The following is a 23,090-nucleotide window of genomic DNA, read 5'->3' as shown; positions in this document are numbered from 1 at the left end:
TGACCCCACCTTATAACTCCACCATGTGACCCGAGCATAGGTCCCTGCCATGTCACATCACATCTAGCCCTGCCATGTGACCGTTATTTTTGTGTTTCTTGTGTTTTAGATGTTATTCTTTTCTTTTCTATCTCTGGATAAGGTCAGAACGATACGCTGGGCTGAACTTTCCTAACTTTTATTTACAGTTTGATGTTCTCTTTGTCCTGCAGTGCTTCCCTACACAGGGGCCTTCTTCATGGACACAAAGAATCCAATCATCTTCCAGAACGAGGATCGGAGCTTTGGACATCAGGTGGCACAGCTGGATAAATGGTAAGAATGGTGGGACTTGTTCTCCTTTCTGTAGGGTTGACCCTGTTGGTTTCATGGAACATATAGTATCTCACAAAAGTAAGTACACCCCTCACATTTTTGTAAATATTTTATTCTATCTTTTCATGTGACAACACTGAAGAAATGAGACTTTGCTACAATGTAAAGTAGTGAGTGTACAGCTTGTATAACAGTGTAAATTTACTGTCCCCTCAAAATAACTCAACACACAGCCATTAATGTCTAAACCGCTGGCAACAAAAGTGAGAACACTCCTAATAAACACCTCCAAATTGGGCCTCAATATTTTGTGTGGCCGCCATTATTTTCCAGCACTGCCTTAACCCTCTTGGGCATGGAGTTCACCAGAGCTTCACAGGTTGTCACTGGAGTCCTCTTCCCCTCCTCCATGATGACATCACAGAGCTGGTGGATGTTAGAGATCTTCCCCTCCTCCACCTTCCGTTTGAGGATCCCCCACAGATGCTCAATAGGGTTTAGGTCTGGAGACATGCTTGGCCAGTCCATCACCTTTACCCTCAGCTTCTTTAGCAAGGCAGTGGTCATCTTGGAGGTGTTTGGGGTCGTTATGTTGGAATACTGCCCTGCCCCCCAGTCTCTGAAGGGAGGGGATCATGCTCTGCTTCAGTATGTCACAGTACATGTTGGCATTCATGGTCCCCTCAATGATCTGTAGCTCCCCAGTGCTGGCAGCACTCAAGCAGCCCCAGACCATGACACTCCCACCACCATGACTGACTGTAGGAAGACACACTTGTCTTTGTACTCCTCACCTGGTTGCCCCCACACACGCCTGACACCATCTGACACCAAATAAGTTTATCTTGGTCTCATCACACTACAGGACATGGTTCCAGTAATCCATGTCCTTAGTAGGGATGATCGAACTTTTGAAAAGTTCGGTTCGACCAGAACACCCGAATTTCCCAAAAGTTCGGTTCGGATTCCAGAACCCCATTGAAATCAATGGGACCCGAACTTCGTTAATCAAAAAACACCATTTTGAAGCCCTAAAACCCAATAAATGCCCCTAAAAAGTGCCTAGGGTTCTGGGTCATGCCCCAGGGACTATTAATCACACAAAAAAAAGTTTTAAAAAATTGTCGTTTTTGATAGAGAGCCAATTATTGAAAAAAAAAAAAAAAAATGAGATTTCTTTGGATTTAGTATCTGGGGGTCTAAAAAGTTGTACCTGTGAATTTTCAGCTCTGTAGCATGTCCAGAACCAGAATTATAGCATACCAAACCTTCAAAAATGACTTTTTTGCTTAACCGCACCTTTCTTTTGCTCCTAATCAACGGCTCAGCCAATGTGTATGATGGGGACATAATGCAGTGCACTGGGAACAAGATTAGAGGTTTTTTTGGAAAAAGGTGCTGTCTCTTTAAATATGCATATAATTAACGGGTGTATTTCCACAATGGGGCTTTTATTACCAAATGTTTTCAAGAAGTCCAAAGATGTATGTAGATGCACTTTATTTCATGTAAAATGGTGTTTGGTGCACTTTAACTTGAATTCTCACAAGAAACAGACATATATGCACGGATACATTGAGGGTTAGGGGGAGGGGCCACAATGTAGTGCAGAGTGAACAAGATTAGAGATGTTTTGGATGAATACTGTTGTCTCTTGACTTTGAATAGAAGTAAAGGATGCTTAAAAATTGGGCCTTTGGTGGTGCGGACGATGCCTTGACACCATATCCCTATGAAAGTGCTGGTAATGAAAGCAATAATTGCCTTTGTAAGGAAAAAAATTACAATGATATGCATCTGTGTGACAGGTGAGCAAAAATTGTTGTTTGGGTGTTGGCGGAGCCATACCACTGTAAGCCCAAAGAGCTGGTGTTGAAGAAGGCGTAAAAATTATGAAGGTGTGCACCTGTGGAACAGGTGCGCAAACATGGTAGTTTTTGTTTAGCATAGCCTCCCCACCATAACCCTAAAGAGCTGGTGTTGAAGGAGGCCCAAAAATTGTAAAGGTGTGCACCTGTGGAACATGTTAAACTTTCAGTGACCAGTATGAGAGAGTGAGAGCGATAACACCAAATTTAACACACCTGCTCCCCATTCACACCTGAGACCTTGTAACACTAACGAGTCACATGACACCGGGGAGGGAAAATGGCTAATTGGGCCCAATTTGAACATTGTCACTTAGGGGTGTACTGACTTTTGTTGCCAGCGGTTTAGACATTAATGGCTGTGTGTTGAGTTATTTTGAGGGGACAGTAAATTTACACTGTTATACAAGCTGTACACTCACTACTTTACATTGTAGCAAAGTCTCATTTCTTCAGTGTTGTCACATGAAAAGATAGAATAATGTGAGGGGTGTACTTACTTTTGTGAGATACTGTACATGGACTGCAGATATTTTGGGGAAAGAGGGGTCTAAAGGCTTATTCCATCTAAAACTGGCTTTTTGATTTTGGGCAGAATTTCCTTTAAATGTTCTTATCTCCAGAGTCTGTGACAGCCATAGGAGGCCATACTAGAGTGAAGATCTAAATGTGTCTCCTCGCCCTGTCTGTAGACCTACAGTATTTTAGCCAATGTTTTGGTTGGAGCTTCCTACAGGACACGTGGCATGTTAGCGCAGGTCCAAACCTTGGTAGACCAAAAATGTTCCCTGCAGGAAGCTCCGCCTATCATAATATAGGAGGAGCCGCTGGCAGGTCCACACAGTGTTCAGGCAGCAAAATACTGGAATTCCCTGTAAGATCACCTAAACAGAATGACTGGCCACACATTGGCCAAACCTGCCACCTCCAGTCTAAAGTACAACTAAGAACAGTGAATGTCATTTTGCCTGCCTGTGTTTTATGTGATTGCAGGGTGATAGTCAGCGCTCCACTCCAACAAGCCGCCATTAATAAAACTGGACAGTTGTTTCGCTGTGACCCCGGGAGCAGCAAATGCGATGCCATCAAAGTCACCACTGGTAATTCTTTCTTCTCAATCCTGTATTAATATTATGATGGTCCTGAAGATCTGAATGCTCCCAGCAGACGGGAGGTGATTCTATGGGAAAATTATATAGAAAGATATAGGCTGTGTCTAATTAGTAGGGATGATCGGACGGTTCGGGTCGACCATCGGTTCGACCCGAACATTGGGTGTTCGAAATTCGGCCGTATTCCGAACTTTTTGTGGTAAAAGTTTGGAATTCGGCCACCAGAACTGCCCAAAATGCAATGGGACAGAAACTGGGCTTTAAAAGCCCATGAATGGCCCAGAAACATCAGTAAAATGTGATTGGAGTGACTACGGGGTCCAGAGCCCAATGAGGAGTGAATACGTTCCCCAGTATATAACATAGCCCCGCCAAAACTCTAGCACTGTAATACAGGGGCTGTGGAAGAGAGTGGAAGCATTTGTGTTGCTCCAGTGTCATTTTGCAATTATTAGTGTGAGGAAAGGGATATGCAGTGTAGTTAGGGTACTATATACCACTATAGTTAGATTCAAAAATCTAGTTTTTGTAGGGATAGCTTTAAGTGTCAGGGTGACCATAGTGTAGTTTAGGGTGAACTGACTCTGCCATGTCAGGGTGACCGTAGTGTAGTTTAGGGTGAACTGACTCTGCCATGTCAGGGTGACCGTAGTGTAGTTTAGGGTGACCGAACTCTGCCATGTCAGGGTGACCCCACTATGCAGATTCTGGGTTAGGGGTATACATATATACATATATCAAAAACGACAATTTTTAAGAACTTTTTTTGCCTGATTCATAGTCCCTGGGGCATGACCCAGAACCCTAGGCACTTTTTAGGGGCATTTATTGGGTTTTAGGGCTTCAAAATTGTGTTTTTTGATTCCAGAAGTTTGGGTCCCATTGATTTCAATGGGGTTCTGGAATCCGAACCGAACTTTTGGGAAATTCAGGTGTTCTGGTCGAACCAAACTTTTCAAAAGTTCGATCATCCCTACTGATTAGCTGAGGCAAGGCAGTCTGTTGGGACATGTTTATCAAACTCAGCATGAATGTGGGTGCATAGTTGACATTTTCTCAACGAATGCATTGATTGCCATTATTAAATGACCTCATGAACAACCCATAACGTCTGCTATTTCCCCTTCTAGCAGTCAGGGCTAACACTAAATAATTGTCTGTGAAGGTTTTCCTTCCTCTAGGATGGTTCAAGTCCCGGGCTTCTCTTCTAATGTTGGACCTGTTCCATGGCTTATCCATGTGGCTTCTTTGGTTCTAATGAGGGTAAATGTGGTGACCATTCTGCTCAGTGATGCCAATATTTATGAACCACTAAAGAGAGAACCACACTAACTGCTCTAAGACAAAGATGATAGACTATAAAGCAAAAAATAGTGCAGCGCTATCAAATATGGTGCAACCCATATAAATGTAAAATAACAATAAAGTATTGATTGAATAACACTAAATGATTAGGTCAACATAAAAGTCCATAAAGTGTTGAATGTGAATCCAAAAAAGGAGGCAAAAAGTCCCAGAAAAGTGATATCAAAGTGGTAAGCTTGAATCCCAAGGAAGAGACAGGAAACACCCGTGATGTATATGTATCAAAGTGGCAGCTTACCAGAATCTGAGGCCTCCAACCTAATGGAACGGCCACACACGCTTAGATATCAATCCAAGTGAGTCGTATCCTTCATGGACCAGGGAGACCAGATATATTCCACTATATAGGATGTTTGAACTCCAGACGTTGTATCATGAATGTATAGGGGGAAATAAGGTGCACATAGCGTAATCCCGTTTATATTACACACAAAAATGTATTTGAAAATGCACTTACAATGGGTAAATAGCATGAAGGCACATCACAGACAGAAGGCAGAGCCGCGGCATCCTGCGTGTTTGGAAGAGCCGGCATCTAGGGGGTGTGACAGTCGTACGTCCGGTACCGCCCGACCGGTTTCGTCATATGTGACGTCGTCCGGGGCGTTGATAGGTAGATGAGATAGAAAGATGATAGACTGTCTACAATGGCTGGAAAGGGTAAAAACCAGTGTTTGGTCCTTGTACCACTGTCTCTGTCCTGGAGAATATACACCACATCCGTATGGACTCCCTAGCCTTCACAAAGAAGGTGGCCCTTCTAGGATTGATTGTCAGCAGCATCAATTCTTCTGTTACATTCTTCTGTATTTAGCTACAGTTCTATCACCCGTAGTTGGCAATATGCTACACCATATTCCGAAGTCTAAGGAACTTGTCAACAAGTTCCCTGGATTTAGATTAGAGGCAGAAGACTCAATGGGGCCCTATGATGTCACATCTCTTTTCAACTAGAACTAGACGAGGGTGCGCTTCCCTACGCACCAAAAGGCCACTTAACTAAAACTTAACCTTTATTGTAAATCATAAAAGGTATGTAATTGATCATAACAGGTATACCTATAGGATGAGGTCAATGCCATTATATATGAGACAAGTATGGTCATTGCTGGACCTTTATCTCAACACCACCAATTTTAAGAGACAAAAGAGGTCCTATGTGCCACTGCAAGACCCTGTGGATAGTTGAAATGACAGCCTCAGCCCAGGCTCCAGGCAAGCCATGCCCTCAACACGTTTCCATCTGCCCCTGAAGCTTAATCTGGATCCTCAGTGCTGGGGGTGTGGGAGTGAAACGTGCTGGGGGTGTGGCTTGGCTGAGGCCCGGGCTGAGGCTGTCATTTCACATATCCACAGGGTCTTGCAGTGATGTGCGTCTCATAGGAACTTTTTTTTGTCTCTTGTATCATTGGAGCTGGGATGAGCTCCAATGTGTGTACTACAGGAGAGGACCCGACTGGAGCCTTGAGTAGCCCCTCCTATTTCTTTGTCTAGTCACCACCCATTTTAAGCCTAAGGATACATGCTATGGTCAGAAGCATGGCTGTTATGGATTCACTTGTATCTCCTGTTGTAGCCAACCTGAACATGAAGGAGATGGAGATGAGAGTCTTCAACTCATTTAGAGGAACATCACCAAGTCATTGTTTCAGGTTTGTGGACTATAAGTGATTTTTTAGCTCAGCCAGGTGGTCCACTGAGTTTTTTTATTTTTATTTCTGGGTATCGATCTTAGTTTGTCCCAAGCATGTTTAAATTCACTTACTGGTGGCTGAATCACTACCTCTGATGGAAGTCTGCTACACGTATCTACCACCCAATAGAAGGTACAAATAGGGGAGTGATTAGAACTTTGAAATATTGAGTTGATATGGTACCGAACAAGACCAAGTCTAAAGACAAAGAACGATGAAGTCTCGGGGGGCTTTGAAAGTTTGTTGTTACCCAGACCAGGCATTCCACAAGGTGAAGCAAAAACAGGGACCATGGAACAGAGGGGAGAAGTAGAACACGTAGAGTCATTTAGTCATCTTGTTTGAGGCTGGGTGATGATTGAAGCATTAATGTCCATGCATTTATGATATATGCCCAAAAGAAAATTGTGATGCTAAGCACCTAACTCCTGCGCTCAGAATCAAGGCTCCCAGTTCACTCCTATCACGGGACTCCTACTTGGCATCCTCAATGGCAAGGCCTTGCTGCCCACTACGACCGGGGTGGTCAACCAAGAGCTACAAACAAAACACAAAGAAAGGGCGCACCGGCCTAGCGCATTATCCTCAATAGAGCTTTATTGATAACAGGTAAAAATATATCTACTCACAAACATATTTTGTAAGCCAGTATATCAGAATCAGATAACGGAGTCCATCATTCTACAGTCCGCAGTCTTAGTGAAATAGCGGCTAACACGTTTCGAGACTTCACCTCTTCATCAGAGCCAGGGGCTGTGGACTGTATAATGATGGAGTCCGTTATCTGAATCTGATATGCTGGCTTACAACATATGTTTGTGAGTAGATATATTTTTATCTATCAATAAAGCTCTATTGAGGATAATGCGCTAGGACTGTGCCCCCTTTCTTTGTTTTTTGTTTGTATTTATGATATATGTTTTTATGAAGTTTTTTATTGGATGAAATAAAGATTTGTATATACAAAGTATTTTTAATACTATTTGATGAGTCTGTGTCCACTGGAAGGGGTATTTAACCGCTTGCCGACTGCTCACAGTATATTTACTGCGGCAGTCAGCAACTCACAGGCAGAGCGACATAGGTCTACGTCGCTAGCCTGTGAGGCTCTGGGGAACGAGCGCGCGCCGCCGGAGGCGCGCTCCCACTCCTGTGCGGTCACGGCCCCCCCCAGTCACTCGGCGATCGTCGGCGGAGAGGGAGAAAGTCAGGCGGCTTATGTAAACAAGCTGCCTGTCATTCTCCCTGGTGTAGAAACACTGATCACACGGTTCTACAATGTAGGACCGTTGATCACTGTTCCTACACCTCAAGCCACAGCCAATCACAGTAAGAATCGCACCCCTAGGGACACACACAGCCCCTCCCTCTCAAATAAAGTTAACCCCTTCACTACCAGTGTATTTTTACAGTAACAGTGCATATGTATAGCACCGATTACTGCAGTAATGTCACTGGTAACCCCAAAAGTGTCAAAAATGTCAGTCAAGGGTCCGATCTGTCCACCGCAATGTCGCAGTACCGCAAAAAAAATCACAGGTCGCCGCCATTACGCGTTAAAAAAAACCACCAAAAATGACAAAAATCTTTCCCTTTGTTAGTAAACGCAATAACTTTTGCGCAAACCAATCAAAATATGCTTTTTGCGATTTTTTTTACCAAACATATGTAGCATAAAACAAATTGGCCGAAAATGTTAAAAAATTTAGATTTTTACATTTTTTTTGGGGAATTTCATATAAAAAAAATGTGAAAAATATTGTTATTTTTGCAAAATTGACGCTTTTTTTTGTTTATAGCGCATGATCAAAAAATCGCACAGGTGATCAAATACCACCAAAAGAAAGCTCTGTTTGTGGGAAAAAAGGACGCAAAATTCGTTTAGGTACAGCGTCGCACGACCGCGCAATTGTCCGTTAAAGTCACGCAGTGCCGAATCGCAAAATACCCCCTGGTCGGAATGGGGGTAAAATCTTCCGGGGCTTAAGTGGTTAAAATCCTACTACCGATATGTATGTTTTTGAGGCTGGGGTGTAAAAAACTCTGAAGGATCTTTACCAAACATCCCATCACTGTGCCTTTCAAGCCCAGCAATACACTGAGGCAGAAGCTTGGACATCCAGAAGACCCAAAACTCAAACACAAGAGAGGCAACTCCCTTGTGTTTCATGTTTTATGAGGTTCAGCGTAATGAGAAACGTAAAGACCTGTACAAACAAAACAGCCTCTCAACAAAGGAATGGCCCAACATAATGGACAACCTCTGCAGGTCAAGACTCGGCAGTCTTCCTACACCTTAACGGAAAAGGGGACATTCTCTTGAGGACAGTGAGATGCACATTTTTGGAAAGAGAGTACAAGTTGTTCAGAAGAGCCATGAGAGAGGTCAACTGACTCCATGACTTCAGTCTGAGGCAACTGTCTTATTGGTTTCATTGACAGCATGGTCCTCCTCACCTATAATGACGTTTTTACATTCTTACACTAGAAAATGAGACAAATCTCCTCTTTGGCCATGCAGCTTGAATAATTCACACCTGCCCCAGAATTCATGGCACCACGGTAATGGGATTACGTACTACCTCCTGTCCAGTTCTTGGACAATCGACAACTACCTGGACACATTTCATGGTGATTGGTGATTGGATGAATATGACTGAGTTACCCATGTGACGGTATATTCCTGACACTCATTAGAACCAAATCATCTTCAACATTACAGAACATGATCAGTTGATTGGGAGTCACTACTACCAGCTGTGCTTGATAATTCCACGACAGGTCCCTCGTAGTTTTTGAAAATGTCCTGGGTGCCCCAATAGTTTATACTCACAGCAGCCTCATGTCAGTCTTAAGGGAAGTCCTCAGCTTGTACTTACAGTACAGTAAAGGCAAGACAAAACTTTTTTTTGTAGTCTTTATTGCACAACATGAAAGCTTGGAGGAGGAAGTTCAATCAAAAAAAAAAAGCCCCCAAACCTGGAGAAGTAAGGAGACTATCTCAGTTCTCTTGGAGAGTTACACTTCTCTTCAGCAAACCACAGCTAGAGAGAGTTTCCTGCAAAAGAGGCCCTTTTACAGTCATGGCCAAAAATATTGGCACCCCTGCATTTCTGTCAGATAATGCACCACTTCGTCCAGAAAATTGTTGAAATTACAAATGTATAGGCATTTTTATGTGTATTTCTTTTGTTTGTTTGTGTATGACACAAAAAAGCGGGGAAACAAAAAACCAAATCTGACACATTCCACAAAAAACTGTGACTCATTTTCTGTCATCCCCCTTAGAAGGTCCTTTTCCCTCTTACTGCTATAATACTTTATAATGTTCTACTTGGGTCAGATAGAAGGTTTATTTTCACCAGAGCTGAGGGAATCTCATCACCTTCCAACCCAAAACATTACGGCCCGCTTCATCCCCCTTATGAAGCTCCCTAGATCCATCAGAAATACTATACCTGTATGTGATACATTCTATATTCTGTGTATTGCAGGATCTGAGGATGGGGTGAACACGTCACTCGGACTCTCTCTAGCTGTCCAGGACTCTTCACAGCAGTTGTTGGTACGTCACTTTCTATGTCTGATTCCAAAACTTCTCTGAGAGTTTGCAGAGCCCTAAAGAGCCCATGTATAGTGGGGTCAGTCAAGCGGTGGTCTATGCTGAGGTTTTGAGAAGAAAACTGCAACTCCCAGATTAATTCTCCGCAGAGGTGGACTGACGGTGCTCCTACTCAGAGTGTCTTCCCAATACTAATGGAACATGGAGATACTGTATAAGGGGAAGAGTCCTGACAAAAGTCACTTTATTACATTGAGTGGAATCATGTACAAAGTGCAGTTTCTGATGCGTTTTGACAATAAGCCTTAATCATAGGCAATGCTTTGGCTATGGCTAATGGATATATCACGTATAAGCTTCTTCACCTTATACCTCCATATGCTGAGGTTTTCTTGCAGTGGATATTCTCTGTACTAATTAATCTGAAATCCCCCAACACAGCTTTCCAGATCAGCAATGTACAGAACATGTGGAGAAATGTGGAGCCCTCTGCTCCAAGCATTCACCGGGGGTCAGGTTCATCATTTTACTTTACTGAGTTCTCTATATTTACCTATTTTTGCTGCAATTTACCTCAATTATGAAAATTCTTTAACTCTTTATGGACTGAAGACATTTTCTGCTGGTTTCTGTAAGCAGCCATCTAGGTTTGATATTCCTAGTCAGGGAAATTTATAGTTCAGGTCCTGGCTGGTCTCGCCTTGGTGGTGGAAAGAATATATATATATATATATATAGAGAGAGAGAGAGAGAGAGAGAGAGGAAAGACTACAAGCACTGAACCTATTCTCTCTGGAGAGGAGACGATTGAGAGGGGATATGATATCAATGTACAAATACTGTACTGGAAACCCTAGCATAAGGAACAAACTATTCAGAGAAAGGAGATACAATAAGACACGTGGCCACTCACTAAAACTAGAAGAAAGGCGGTTTAACCTTAAAATACGTAAGGGGTTCTTCACTGTCAGAGCAGTAAGGATGTGGAATTCTCTTCGTATCAGCAGGGAGCATTGATAGTTTCAAAAAACTATTAGATGGGCACCTTAGAGACCACAACATACAGGGGGTATAGAATGTACAACATACAGGGGTATAGAATGTACAACATACAGGGGTATAGAATGTACAACATACAGGGGTATACAATGTACAACATACAGGGGTATAGAATGTACAACATACAGGGGTATACAATGTACAACATACAGGGGTATACAATGTACAACATACAGGGGGTATACAATGTACAACATACAGGGGGTGTACAATGTACAACATACAGGGGTGTACAATGTACAACATACAGGGGGTATACAATGTACAACATACAGGGGGTATACAATGTACAACATACAGGGGTATACAATGTACAACATACAGGGGTATACAATGTACAACATACAGGGGGTATACAATGTACAACATACAGAGGGTATACAATGTACAACATACAGGGGTATACAATGTACAACATACAGGGGGTATACAATGTACAACATACAGGGGGTATACAATGTACAACATACAGGGGTATACAATGTACAACATACAGGGGTGTACAATGTACAACATACAGGGGGTATACAATGTACAACATACAGGGGGTATACAATGTACAACATACAGGGGTATACAATGTACAACATACAGGGGTATACAATGTACAACATACAGGGGGTATACAATGTACAACATACAGGGGTATACAATGTACAACATACAGGGGTATACAATGTACAACATACAGGGGTATACAATGTACGGTTAACAGCAAACACACACTCGCATCATAGGTTGAACTGGATGGACTGATGTCTTTTTTCAGCCTCACAAACTATGTAACTATGTAACTATATATTGGAGGAGCGAGCTAATAAAATGTATATATTATAATAATCTACTTTCCTGTCTATTACAGGCTTGTGGGCCCACTCTCCAGAGAGTCTGCGGAGAGAATATGTATGTTAATGGACGGTGCTACCAACTAGTCCTGGGCAGGTCGAAGCCCCAGCGTACACTGCCGGCTTTTCTACCAGGTAACTCACATACCAGAGGCATAACTAGAACCTTCAGGGCCCCAGTGCGAGAAACCAAGAAGGGCACCCCTGACCTCCAGCTGGGGCCCTTCGCACTGATTCTGAAAGTGGATCCTTTCATGTTTTGTAGTGGGCCCCCTTCCTGTCGTCTTAGGGCCCCTCCATGGTGGTGGGATGCCAGGCCCGGTCGCAAGTGTGACCTTTGTAACCCTGGTAGTTCTGCCACTGGTGTCATTAATTTTTTTAATTTTCTTCTTTTTATTATTTTTGACCATTTTATTTAATTTTATTTATATAGCACAATTCCCAGCCATTTTGCTGGATATGGGTCCCCCTGGGTTACCGCTGGCAACAACAGCACATTTAAGCATGTTCTCCAAGTGTGAGCACTGAGACAATGACCAGTCCAGTATCTTTGGGTTTTTGTATTTATTTTATAACTTGGATGGGAGAAGGGATGAGTGGGATACTCCTTGAACTAAACTCTGCACAAATTGCCGGAGACACTTAGAAAATGCTGATTGATGCTAACTTGGCGCTGGATGAATGCCGGTCAACGCCGGTTTGACGCTGCTCCTCCTGGGACTCTGCTTTCCGCCAAAGATGCTCTGTCATGTGCTCCCCACAGACTTATACCCCATCCCAGGGTACATTGCGGCAGACTCCGCCCACTGGGGTAGGTATGAACCCTGGTGTGCTATTGGCCAGGTTTCCTCCACTGTCCAACAAGAGCCCTCATTGGATACAGTGGGGAGACTCCGCAGACTCAACAGACACACCTGGAAACATGTGACCGCCTAGCTGAATGATCAGCCCCCCCTGATAAGCAGACAGGGCCACCTATATGGTTTTCCTAGCACCTACCTAGGAGGGTGCTACATTTTTTTACAATTTCATTTTTTTTTTTACAGTTATTGTAGGAGCGTTGGGGGGCTTTGGTGAAATATTGGTCTAAACAGACCCCTGGTGACTTACTTTGAGGACACAGCCCCCAATCTCCATCTCTGCAGCCTCAGCTGCACACAATGACTAAACAGGAATAGCTCTGTACAAAGGCTTCCTGTTCATTCACAAACTGAAGCATAGTAAACACAGTTCACTATGCCTCATCGGTACGGATCACTGACTCTATTCATTAGGACAAGGAAGGGGCAGGTAAATTACACATTTCCCTGCTCTGCATCCTGATAGCATCAGAGATGAGGATTGGGGAACCTGGCAGCGGTGAGGGTTGGAGAGGCAGGGGGTCACACAGGGGTCCAAATAGAGCAGGAGGTGGATAGGAGGGGCAGCGGGGTGGCACGTAGAGGAACTGATCCTCTCCATTTTGAAAATGGAGGGCATTGGTTCTTCTGAATGCTGCCCTGCTGCCCCTCCTATCTAGGTGTACAGGGGAGCCACAAGGGCTCCCTGGGGCATTGGGCCAGGTCGCATTTGCAACCTCTGAGACCCCTATGTGTACGCCCCTGCCTCCCACCTTATTACGATTTCTATTATCCTTCTAACCATTGGCCCCAGCTGGACCTCAGTGATGAAGACATGTGGCCCTCACAATGTGGGCTCTTCATGGTATACAGCACATACACAATACTCCAGTGCAGTATACTTTAGATTATTATATGAGAACCCGTAGACAATGGTTATGTACATGTAAAGAAAGGTTGGTGCGCTAAACTTAATTCCACAAATATATAAACAATGCATACAAATGTAGATATGGTGAAAAAATCAAAAGTCCATTCTCTTGTGACAACGTGCAAATGAATAAACTTTGAAGTGACTTGAAACGAATTGTGATTCCTGTAACTCGATAAATTGTGTATGACCACCACGTGAAACGATCCCCACCACGACAAGCTGTTCTTCTTACCAGATAGATATATACGTGAGTTGATTAATAATACAGCTACTCACTCCCCATGCAGCTTCACCCAAGGTGTGTGTGTAAGCCGCTTACCAGATATCAATGTGGTTGAGCATGGGAATACAATCTCATCTCTTCAGAATCGAGGCTGTCTGTTGGTGTGGCGATCCCAATACAAAGTATAGTGTCTCCTTGTGACAGATATCAATGTGGTTGAGCATGGGAATACAATCTCATCTCTTTAGAATCGAGGCTGTCTGTTGGTGTGGCGATCCCAATACAAAGTATAGTGTCTCCTTGTGACTTTTATTAGGTCTTAGGATGGTGTGGGCTTCAGCTGCAAGTGGAGAGCTTGCAGACAGCACTCAAGCCGTGTACAGTATAAGATTAAGGGCTTCCTTCCCTGGTTTATTTTGTCAGCATACACTGCAAACAGAAAAGGATTCCCGCATAGGGGTAGAAAACAAAAGCAAAAGTCCAGCAACACAAATATAAGCCTCCTGGCTAATAAACAGAGCTTACTGGGTCTGCTCCAGTCCTGCAGACAAGTTTCCTCACAGCCTACTTCTCCTCTCTCCTAGGAGAGAGGAGAAGTAGGCTGTGAGGAAACTTGTCTGCAGGACTGGAGCAGACCCAGTAAGCTCTGTTTATTAGCCAGGAGGCTTATATTTGTGTTGCTGGACTTTTGCTTTTGTTTTCTACCCCTATGCGGGAATCCTTTTCTGTTTGCAGTGTATGCTGACAAAATAAACCAGGGAAGGAAGCCCTTAATCTTATACTGTACACGGCTTGAGTGCTGTCTGCAAGCTCTCCACTTGCAGCTGAAGCCCACACCATCCTAAGACCTAATAAAAGTCACAAGGAGACACTATACTTTGTATTGGGATCGCCACACCAACAGACAGCCTCGATTCTAAAGAGATGAGATTGTATTCCCATGCTCAACCACATTGATATCTGTCACAAGGAGACACTATACTTTGTATTGGGATCGCCACACCAACAGACAGCCTCGATTCTGAAGAGATGAGATTGTATTCCCATGCTCAACCACATTGATATCTGGTAAGCGGCTTACACACACACCTTGGGTGAAGCTGCATGGGGAGTGAGTAGCTGTATTATTAATCAACTCACGTATATATCTATCTGGTAAGAAGAACAGCTTGTCGGTGGTGGGGATCGTTTCACGTGGTGGTCATACACAATTTATCGAGTTACAGGAATCACAATTCGTTTCAAGTCACTTCAAAGTTTATTCATTTGCACGTTGTCACAAGAGAATGGACTTTTGATTTTTTCACCATATCTACATTTGTATGCATTGTTTATATATTTGTGGAATTAAGTTTAGCGCACCAACCTTTCTTTACATTCATATCACATATATATCTTGGTAGCAGCTTTACGCACGTTTATCAGCGCACCTTTATTTTTTCACTAATGGTTATGTACAAAGAGATTGGAATAATGATCAGGCTCACCTAATAAAATGTTCTACATACATGCTGTAATGGTATCGTATACTGAATATCCTGCGCTGGGATACGAAAGCAACCATTTGGTGTTTCAGAGCTCAGCATGACAGTAGAACCAAAAGGCACTCATTTACCACCCCCACCCCACCTCAATTAGCTTAGGAATGCTGGGCTTCCTGCGAGCTGACACTTCTAACACCCTTATCTTAACCGCAGACAGACCTTCTAGCCGATATGTCTCTTCCTGGCCAGAAGCTCTGCCGTAATCTGAGCAAAGCCATATGGCTAATGAGTCGTATAACAGATCATTCAAGAGCTCTGTTATTTGGACACAGTTACCCACAAATTCACAACTTTACACACAACCCAGATAGGTCTCTAGAAAATATATATTTGAATGCCAATTAAAATACCGATCGAATTAAGATCAAACATGATCACATTCGCTCCAAGGGAAGACAAGCTAGCGGTCAGATGCCTTACGGGTCAGAGGTTATTACGAGATAACCTGTGTTTGGTGTCCACGGATGTGAAATTCTATGCCGTACAATAAAATATCAGTTTCAAGAATGTAACCATTACATATTTCGAGATATGAGTTCTGTTAGTAATCTGTCTAAGCGGGAGGTGACTGTCTTGGCATTTTGCTAAGCTTCCGGGGCCGCCCAGGGCCCCAGTGTTTATTGGTCAAGTACTTCTGGTGACACCCCCCTGGGGGTCAGAGAAAAAGAGAGACACAAAGGGAGCTCTCAGTCCTCATTCTACCATCCAAGCAGTAACATTGCTCAAGGGATGAACCGATCACCCCTGTTCAGCTTCTGAAACTAAGATACACTTGGGACTTTTGAATGCAAGTATTTCATTTCTAATCCTTTATCTATTCTCCTAAATTGCTGTATTGTGTCTCAATTTCTTTGTAACCCATTTTTCTGTAAATATTTTTATTTGCACCAATTTTAACCTTTCTTACAATTAAACCTTATTTGGAAAAGTGTTAATTTTGTCTCTAAGCTCTTAAAAGCAAGCTAACCAGAACCTGCCTCCTGGAAGAGCGCTACTGTATAGAATAGACCATCTGAACATTCCTGTCTGAGGTGACAGCGCATGTTACAGATGATTATTCTAAAGTCATAATTGGTATTTCTAAAATTACGAGCGTCCGCTGGGCTCAAACGTAGAGGTGATGGCAGAGAAAGGGTTAGTCATTTAATTAGCCCGGTGACAATCGCTCTCAGCCTGCTGACATCTAGATTGTGGTCCCGCAAGCTGGACAATCTGTGTGTCGGGTGCAGCTGAGAGTGGCATTGTTACGCAAGTGACGGCAGGGTGTGAGATTGCCTGGTCCTTGGTCACGAGTTGGATGAGAAGGCCAGGGGTCTGATACCCGCCGCAGTCACACATGCAATCTCAGATCATGGCACATGGCATCGCAATATCCATCTTGGTATCAGTCCCTATGGGTCAGGCATTTTCTTTCAAGGCGGATTTGTGGATCCCTCATTGCCTTTCTCTGTGTCTCTGCAGAGTGTAACCTTTTCAGCCTGGATATCGTCTTCCTGATTGATGGATCCGGCAGTGTCAGAAGAGATGATTTCTCCAAAATGTTGACTTTTGTGTCTACGGTTATGACATCATTCAGCAAGACAGACACCCAGGTAACCCCCTCTCTATTCTGCAATAATCAATGTCATATCTATAATATATTATAATTCAGTGCGGAGAAAATACTTCTTTCCCGATGACTGATCATTTCTCCATTTCTGCTCCCCCCATCTTTCCTTCCCCCCTCAGTTCGCCCTCATGCAGTATTCCAGCGATTTTATAACACACTTTGATTTCCGAAGATTTTCTTCAGTAAGAGACCCAACGGTTCTGACCTCAAACATCAACCAAATGAGGCAATACACCAAAACCGCAACGGCTATCCACAAAGTAACGTGAGTATTCCACCCGATACCAAAACCAGGACAGCAACATTCCGGAGTAATAATATACACTACATTGTCAAAAGTATTGGGACGCCTGCCTTTACACACACATGAACTTTCATAACATCCCAGTCTTAGTCCGTAGGGTTCAATATTGATTGGCCCACCCTTTGCAGCTATAACAGCTTTGCCGTGGCTATTACATGTACAGATGAGGGGTAGACTGGTAGGTTGGCAATGTGTTAGGATCTATACTGGTATGGACTGGGTAATGTGTTAGGATCTATACTGGTATGGACTGGGTAATGTGTTAGGATCTATACTGGTATGGACTGGGTAATGTGTTAGGATCTATACTGGTATGGACTGGGTAATGTGTTAGGATCTATACTGGTATGGACTGGGTAATGTGTAGGGATCTATACTGGTATGGACTGGGTAATGTGTTAGGATGTATACTGGTATGGACTGGGTAATGTGTTAGGATGTATACTGGTATGGACTGGGTAATGTGTAGGGATCTATACTTGTTTGGACTGGGTAATGTGTAGGGATCTATACTGGTATGGACTGGGTAATATGTTAGGATGTATACTGGTATGGACTGGGTAATATGTAGGGATTTATACTGGTATGGACTGGGTAATGTGTTAGGATCTATACTGGTATGGACTGGGTAATGTGTTAGGATCTATACTGGTATGGACTGGGTAATGTGTTAGGATGTATACTGGTATGGACTGGGTAATGTGTTAGGATGTATACTGGTATGGACTGGGTAATGTGTAGGGATCTATACTTGTTTGGACTGGGTAATGTGTAGGGATCTATACTGGTATGGACTGGGTAATATGTTAGGATGTATACTGGTATGGACTGGGTAATATGTAGGGATTTATACTGGTATGGACTGGGTAATGTGTTAGGATCTATACTGGTATGGACTGGGTAATGTGTTAGGATCTATACTGGTATGGACTGGGTAATGTGTTAGGATCTATACTGGTATGGACTGGGTAATGTGTAGGGATCTATACTGGTATGGACTGGGTAATGTGTTAGGATGTATACTGGTATGGACTGGGTAATGTGTTAGGATGTATACTGGTATGGACTGGGTAATGTGTTAGGATCTATACTTGTTTGGACTGGGTAATGTGTAGGGATCTATACTGGTATGGACTGGGTAATATGTTAGGATGTATACTGGTATGGACTGGGTAATGTGTAGGGATCTATACTGGTATGGACTGGGTAATGTGTTAGGATCTATACTGGTATGGACTGGGTAATGTGTTAGGATCTATACTGGTATGGACTGGGTAATGTGTTAGGATCTATACTGGTATGGACTGGGTAATGTGTTAGGATCTGTTATACCTGAAGGGTTTCACATGTACTGTCACTTTAAGGCTGGCTCCACCCAGGAGTGATGACAAGGGTCAAGGGGCAGAGTGGCCATCTTAGACACATGTAGAGATGTATTGATATACAGAGCTGTCCTGTAATGCTCTACAGAGAGTACTAAATAAACAACCGTTGTTCCAGACCAGAGTCCTGTGTCTCTCACAACACGGAGAATATAACAGTGGCGACGAGGATGGGATTTACAAGGTTACTATCCGTGTGAGAAAAGAAAAGAAGAAAAAAAACTCTGGATTGTCAGCTGAATACAAACACCCACAGAGCCCAGCAGGAAAATGTCATTGATCAGGACATTAAGTGAATTTGATGGAGAACAGACATCGTGGAGTTCCTGGATTGAGAGACTGGAACAATATTTTGCTGCAAATGCCATCCCAGGTGACAGGCAAGTAGCAGTATTTCTGACAGTGGTTGGTGCTAGGACATATGACACTCTTAGGGATCTCCTTTTCCCTGAAAAACCAGCAACTAAGACTTTGGCAGAGCTCCTGACACTGTTAGGGAATCACTTCCAGCCTAAACCACTAGAGATTGTGGAAAGATTCCGGTTCTATCAGCAGCAGCAGCAGCCGGGTGAAGATATTAAGGCTTATGTGCTCGCCCTTCGCAAACTAGCCTCAACCTGTTCTTTTGGGGAGTACTTACCAACTGCACTGAGGGATAAGTTTGTCATGGGACTAAATAGTGAGTCTAGCCAAAAGCGACTGTTAACAGAGAAAGATCTTACCCTTACAAAGGCAATTGAGATAGCTTCAGTGATGGAAATGGCTGTGAAAGATACAGAGACATTGAACCCCCAGAGCAGAAGGGAAGAGGTTAAAGAGGAAGTTTTCAGAACAGCACTCAAGCCAACTGCAGCTAACTGGAAATATAGACCCTCACCAAGCCGGGAGTCAGCTTGCTACCGTTGTGGGAATACAGACCATGATCACAAAGTCTGCCGGTTTAAGGATCAGCTCTGTCATAATTGTGGTAAGGCAGGCCATCTGAAACAAGTCTGCCGTAGTAAGAAGGTGCGAAATAAACAACCTCTGAACACCAGAACAAAGGCATATATGGTGGGAAGATATACATCGTCATCGGAATCAGAGGATGAGGAAGTGCTCCACAGATTGGACATACATCATATGCATTCAGCACCCTCAGCAATGACTGTAGAGGTAACCGTGGAAGGAAAGAAACTCAAGATGGATGTAGACACAGGAGCAGCAGTTTCAGTTATCACCCAGAAACAATGGAAAAAACTTCTGATCCGAACAACTGTCCATCCAACACCAATCAAACTGCAGACATACTCAAAGCAGATACTCCACCCACTGGGGTACGTGAAAGTACAGGTATCCTACAAGGGTCAGACGAAGAGAATGCCATTATATATCCTAGAACATGGGGGACCCCCTCTCTTTGGGAGAGACTGGATTGCTCACTTTGGCATGCCAGACATCGCCATTAACCCCTGCAACACCATGACCATCCCATCAGGGGATGAAGAGGGATGGGTGGAATCCCTGAAACAGCGATTCCCACAAGTCTTTGATAACCATTTGGGAAAAATAAAGCATGACTGTGTGAGACTCAGGCTGAAACCCAATGCCCAGCCTAGGTTCTTCAAAGCTTGGACGGTACCTTTCGCACTCCGAGCAGGTGTGGAAGCTGAACTAAGCCGGCTGGAGGAACAAGGTGTCATCTCAAAGGTAGAGCACAGCGAGTGGGCATCACCAGTTGTACCAGTAAAGAAAGCGAATGGGGACTTACGCATTTGTGGCGATTTCCGCATGGCACTAAATTCTCAACTGGAGATAGACCAGTATCCCCTACCCAGAGTAGATTACATTTTTGCCTCTCTTGCAGGAGGTCAAAAGTTCACCAAGCTTGATCTCAGGCAAGCATATTTACAGTTTGAGGTCCACCCTTCGTTCCGCAAGTTTCTAACCATCAACACTCACAAGGGACTGTATGAATACAATCGGATGGTGTTTGGGGTAGCCTCCGCCCCAGCCATTTGGCAACGCAAAATGGATGAGATTTTGGCGGACATTCCTTTCACACAGTGCCTGTTAGATGACATGCTCATCACGGGCCTGACGGACCAGGAACACAAGTGTAACGTGGAGCTTGTGTTGGCCAGACTCCAAGAGCAGGGTCTAAAAGTGAACTTAGCGAAATGCCAATTCATGGTACCTAAATTGGAGTTTTGTGGCCACCTTGTGGATGCAGAGGGTATACACACCACGGAAGCCAAAGTTGTTGTTTTAGTAAAAGCTCCAGCCCCAACCAACGTCCAACAGCTACGATCATACCTGGGCTTGCTGAACTATTACCACAAATTCCTGCCGGATATAGCACACACTTTGTTTCCATTAAACAAGCTTTTGGAGAAACACTCCAGATGGAACTGGTCGGCTGCATGCCAACGTGTTTTTGAAGTTTCTAAGCGAAAGCTGTTGGCGTCACGCATGCTCTTGCACTATGACCTCCAAAGGCCTCTCACCTTGGCTTGTGATGCCTCACCCTATGGTCTAGGGGCTGTACTATCTCACGTTTTACCAGATGGGTCAGAGAAACCTGTGGCATTCGCCTCCAGTTCCTTGACAAAAGCAGAAAGCAATTACTCTCACATTGACAAAGAGGCTCTGGCGCTCATATGGGCAATAAGGATGTTTCATCTTTACCTGTATGGTAGGGAATTCACCATACTGACTGATCATAAACCACTCCTTCAGATCTTTAGCCCTGACAAAGGCATCTCCCAGACGACTGCGGCCCGTCTTTAACGCTATGCCCTATTCTTGGGAGCATATAGCTACAAAATCCAGTATCGCAGCCATGATGCCAATGCTAATGCAGACGCCATGTCCCGTCTGACAAGGACATTAACAGACTCTTCTCCACCTGTCAAGAGTTGTCGTTAACCAGCCTGTCCTTTCTGTCTTCCGGGGAAGTAGCAGCCCATACAGCCAAGGATACCTTCCTTAAGACAATACTCTCCTGGGTACGGTACGGTTGGCCTGCAACTGTCACACAGGATTATGAACCTTACTTCCGTAGGCGTCTGGAATTAACTGTGGCTGGCAACTGTGTTTTATGGGGAGACCGAGTGATCGTTCCACAGACCCTCCGGAGACACATTCTGGACTTGCTACATACTGGTCATCCCGGGGGCACACGTATGAAACAAAAGGCCTGAGGTTATGTGTGGTGGCCGAACCTAGACTCAGATATCACGACATATGTGAATGCGTGTGCTGGATGTGCACAAACTGTAAGAGACCCTCCTCGAGGGTGCGTCTAGCCCTGGACTTGGCCCACGGTTCCCTGGTTTTGCCTACACTTGGACTTTGCAGGCCCGATCAGAGAACACACCTTTTTGATCATTATTGATGCCCATTCAAAGTGGCCTGAGGTCATTCCTGTTACCCAGCCGATGACTAAGGCGACGATTTCCAAACTGTTACATCTCGCTGCTACATTTGGATACCCCAGAGAACTTGTCACAGACAACGGTGCACAATTCACAAGCCAGGAGTTTCAGAGTTTCCTGACTGCCCACAACATCAAACACAAGTTGACCGCACCTTACCACCCGGCTACAAATGGTCAAGCAGAAAGGTTTGTACAGACCTTCAAACGCTATTTCAAAGCTACTGTGGCTACAAGTAAACAACAGTCCCTGTCACCCCAGCAGCTGGACTCCTCCCTTTCTGCTTACAGACCACATGCAACCACTGGGAAAACTCCAGTTGAACTTCTTTTGGGTCGGCAGCCATGGACTGTTTTGGACATGCTCAGCCCTCAAATGGTCAGGAACATGTACGGCAGTCCCAAGACAAGAGGGTCGAACACGACGAGATTCCCCGGTTTACAGCCCAGCAAAAGGTATGGGCTCGATCTTATGGCGCTTCCAACACTCGTTGGCTTCCTGCTATCGTCGCAGAGACTTTGGGACCCAAAATGTATCGGGTCTGCCTGGAAGATGGTTCCATTTTCAGACGGCATGCGGACCAATTGCATCCTTGTTCTCAGCTACCCGAATCCCTGACATCGGCTGCACCTCCAGTGTCTCAAGGACCTGCTTCTACCGGATCAGGATGCATTGAGACTGATGCTTGGGAGGACTCTGAACTTTTGAACTCAGCTCCAACAGAGCCCTCCAGCCCTGGTCCAGAGGTCTGTTCACCCTCTGAGCTAGGGGATCCCCTCTTGGCCCCGCCATTGTCCATTCCGACCAGTCCTGCTTCCTCCGGGCCCCCGAGTCGCTGGGCGCCCGTCCTCAATGACGCTGTCGCCCTCCTGACCGGTTTCAAATGCAAGACCGGTTACGAGACTTTCGACAGGCCCGCCGAAAGTGATCCGCTGCCATGTTCTCCCAGTAGCGTCCCTGGAAGTTGTTATCACATCCGGACGTGGAAGAAGCCATGTAAATCTCCTGAGTTGGAGGAC

General features: G+C 44.3%; 1 protein-coding gene across 1 annotated transcript in view; it reads left to right on the top strand.

The window, feature by feature from the left end:
* The first annotated feature begins 218 nt into the window (after window positions 1–218).
* LOC309557763 (uncharacterized protein) overlaps window positions 219–23,090 on the top strand; it is a 228,439-nt gene continuing 205,567 nt past the window's right edge. The window contains exons 1-6 of the mRNA XM_082260528.1: window positions 219–315; window positions 3,177–3,283; window positions 9,849–9,919; window positions 11,838–11,955; window positions 16,822–16,952; window positions 17,089–17,234. Of these exons, the coding sequence (XP_082116654.1) occupies window positions 239–315; window positions 3,177–3,283; window positions 9,849–9,919; window positions 11,838–11,955; window positions 16,822–16,952; window positions 17,089–17,234 (650 nt within the window). The 5' untranslated portion in view covers window positions 219–238. The remainder of the gene's footprint in view (window positions 316–3,176; window positions 3,284–9,848; window positions 9,920–11,837; window positions 11,956–16,821; window positions 16,953–17,088; window positions 17,235–23,090) is intronic.

Source organism: Pelophylax lessonae (genome assembly GCF_965119305.1).
Source record: "Pelophylax lessonae genome assembly, chromosome: 6".
Taxonomy (NCBI): Eukaryota; Metazoa; Chordata; class Amphibia; order Anura; family Ranidae; genus Pelophylax; species Pelophylax lessonae.
Note: the sequence above shows the minus strand (reverse complement) of the source record. Positions and strands in the feature narration are given on the sequence as shown.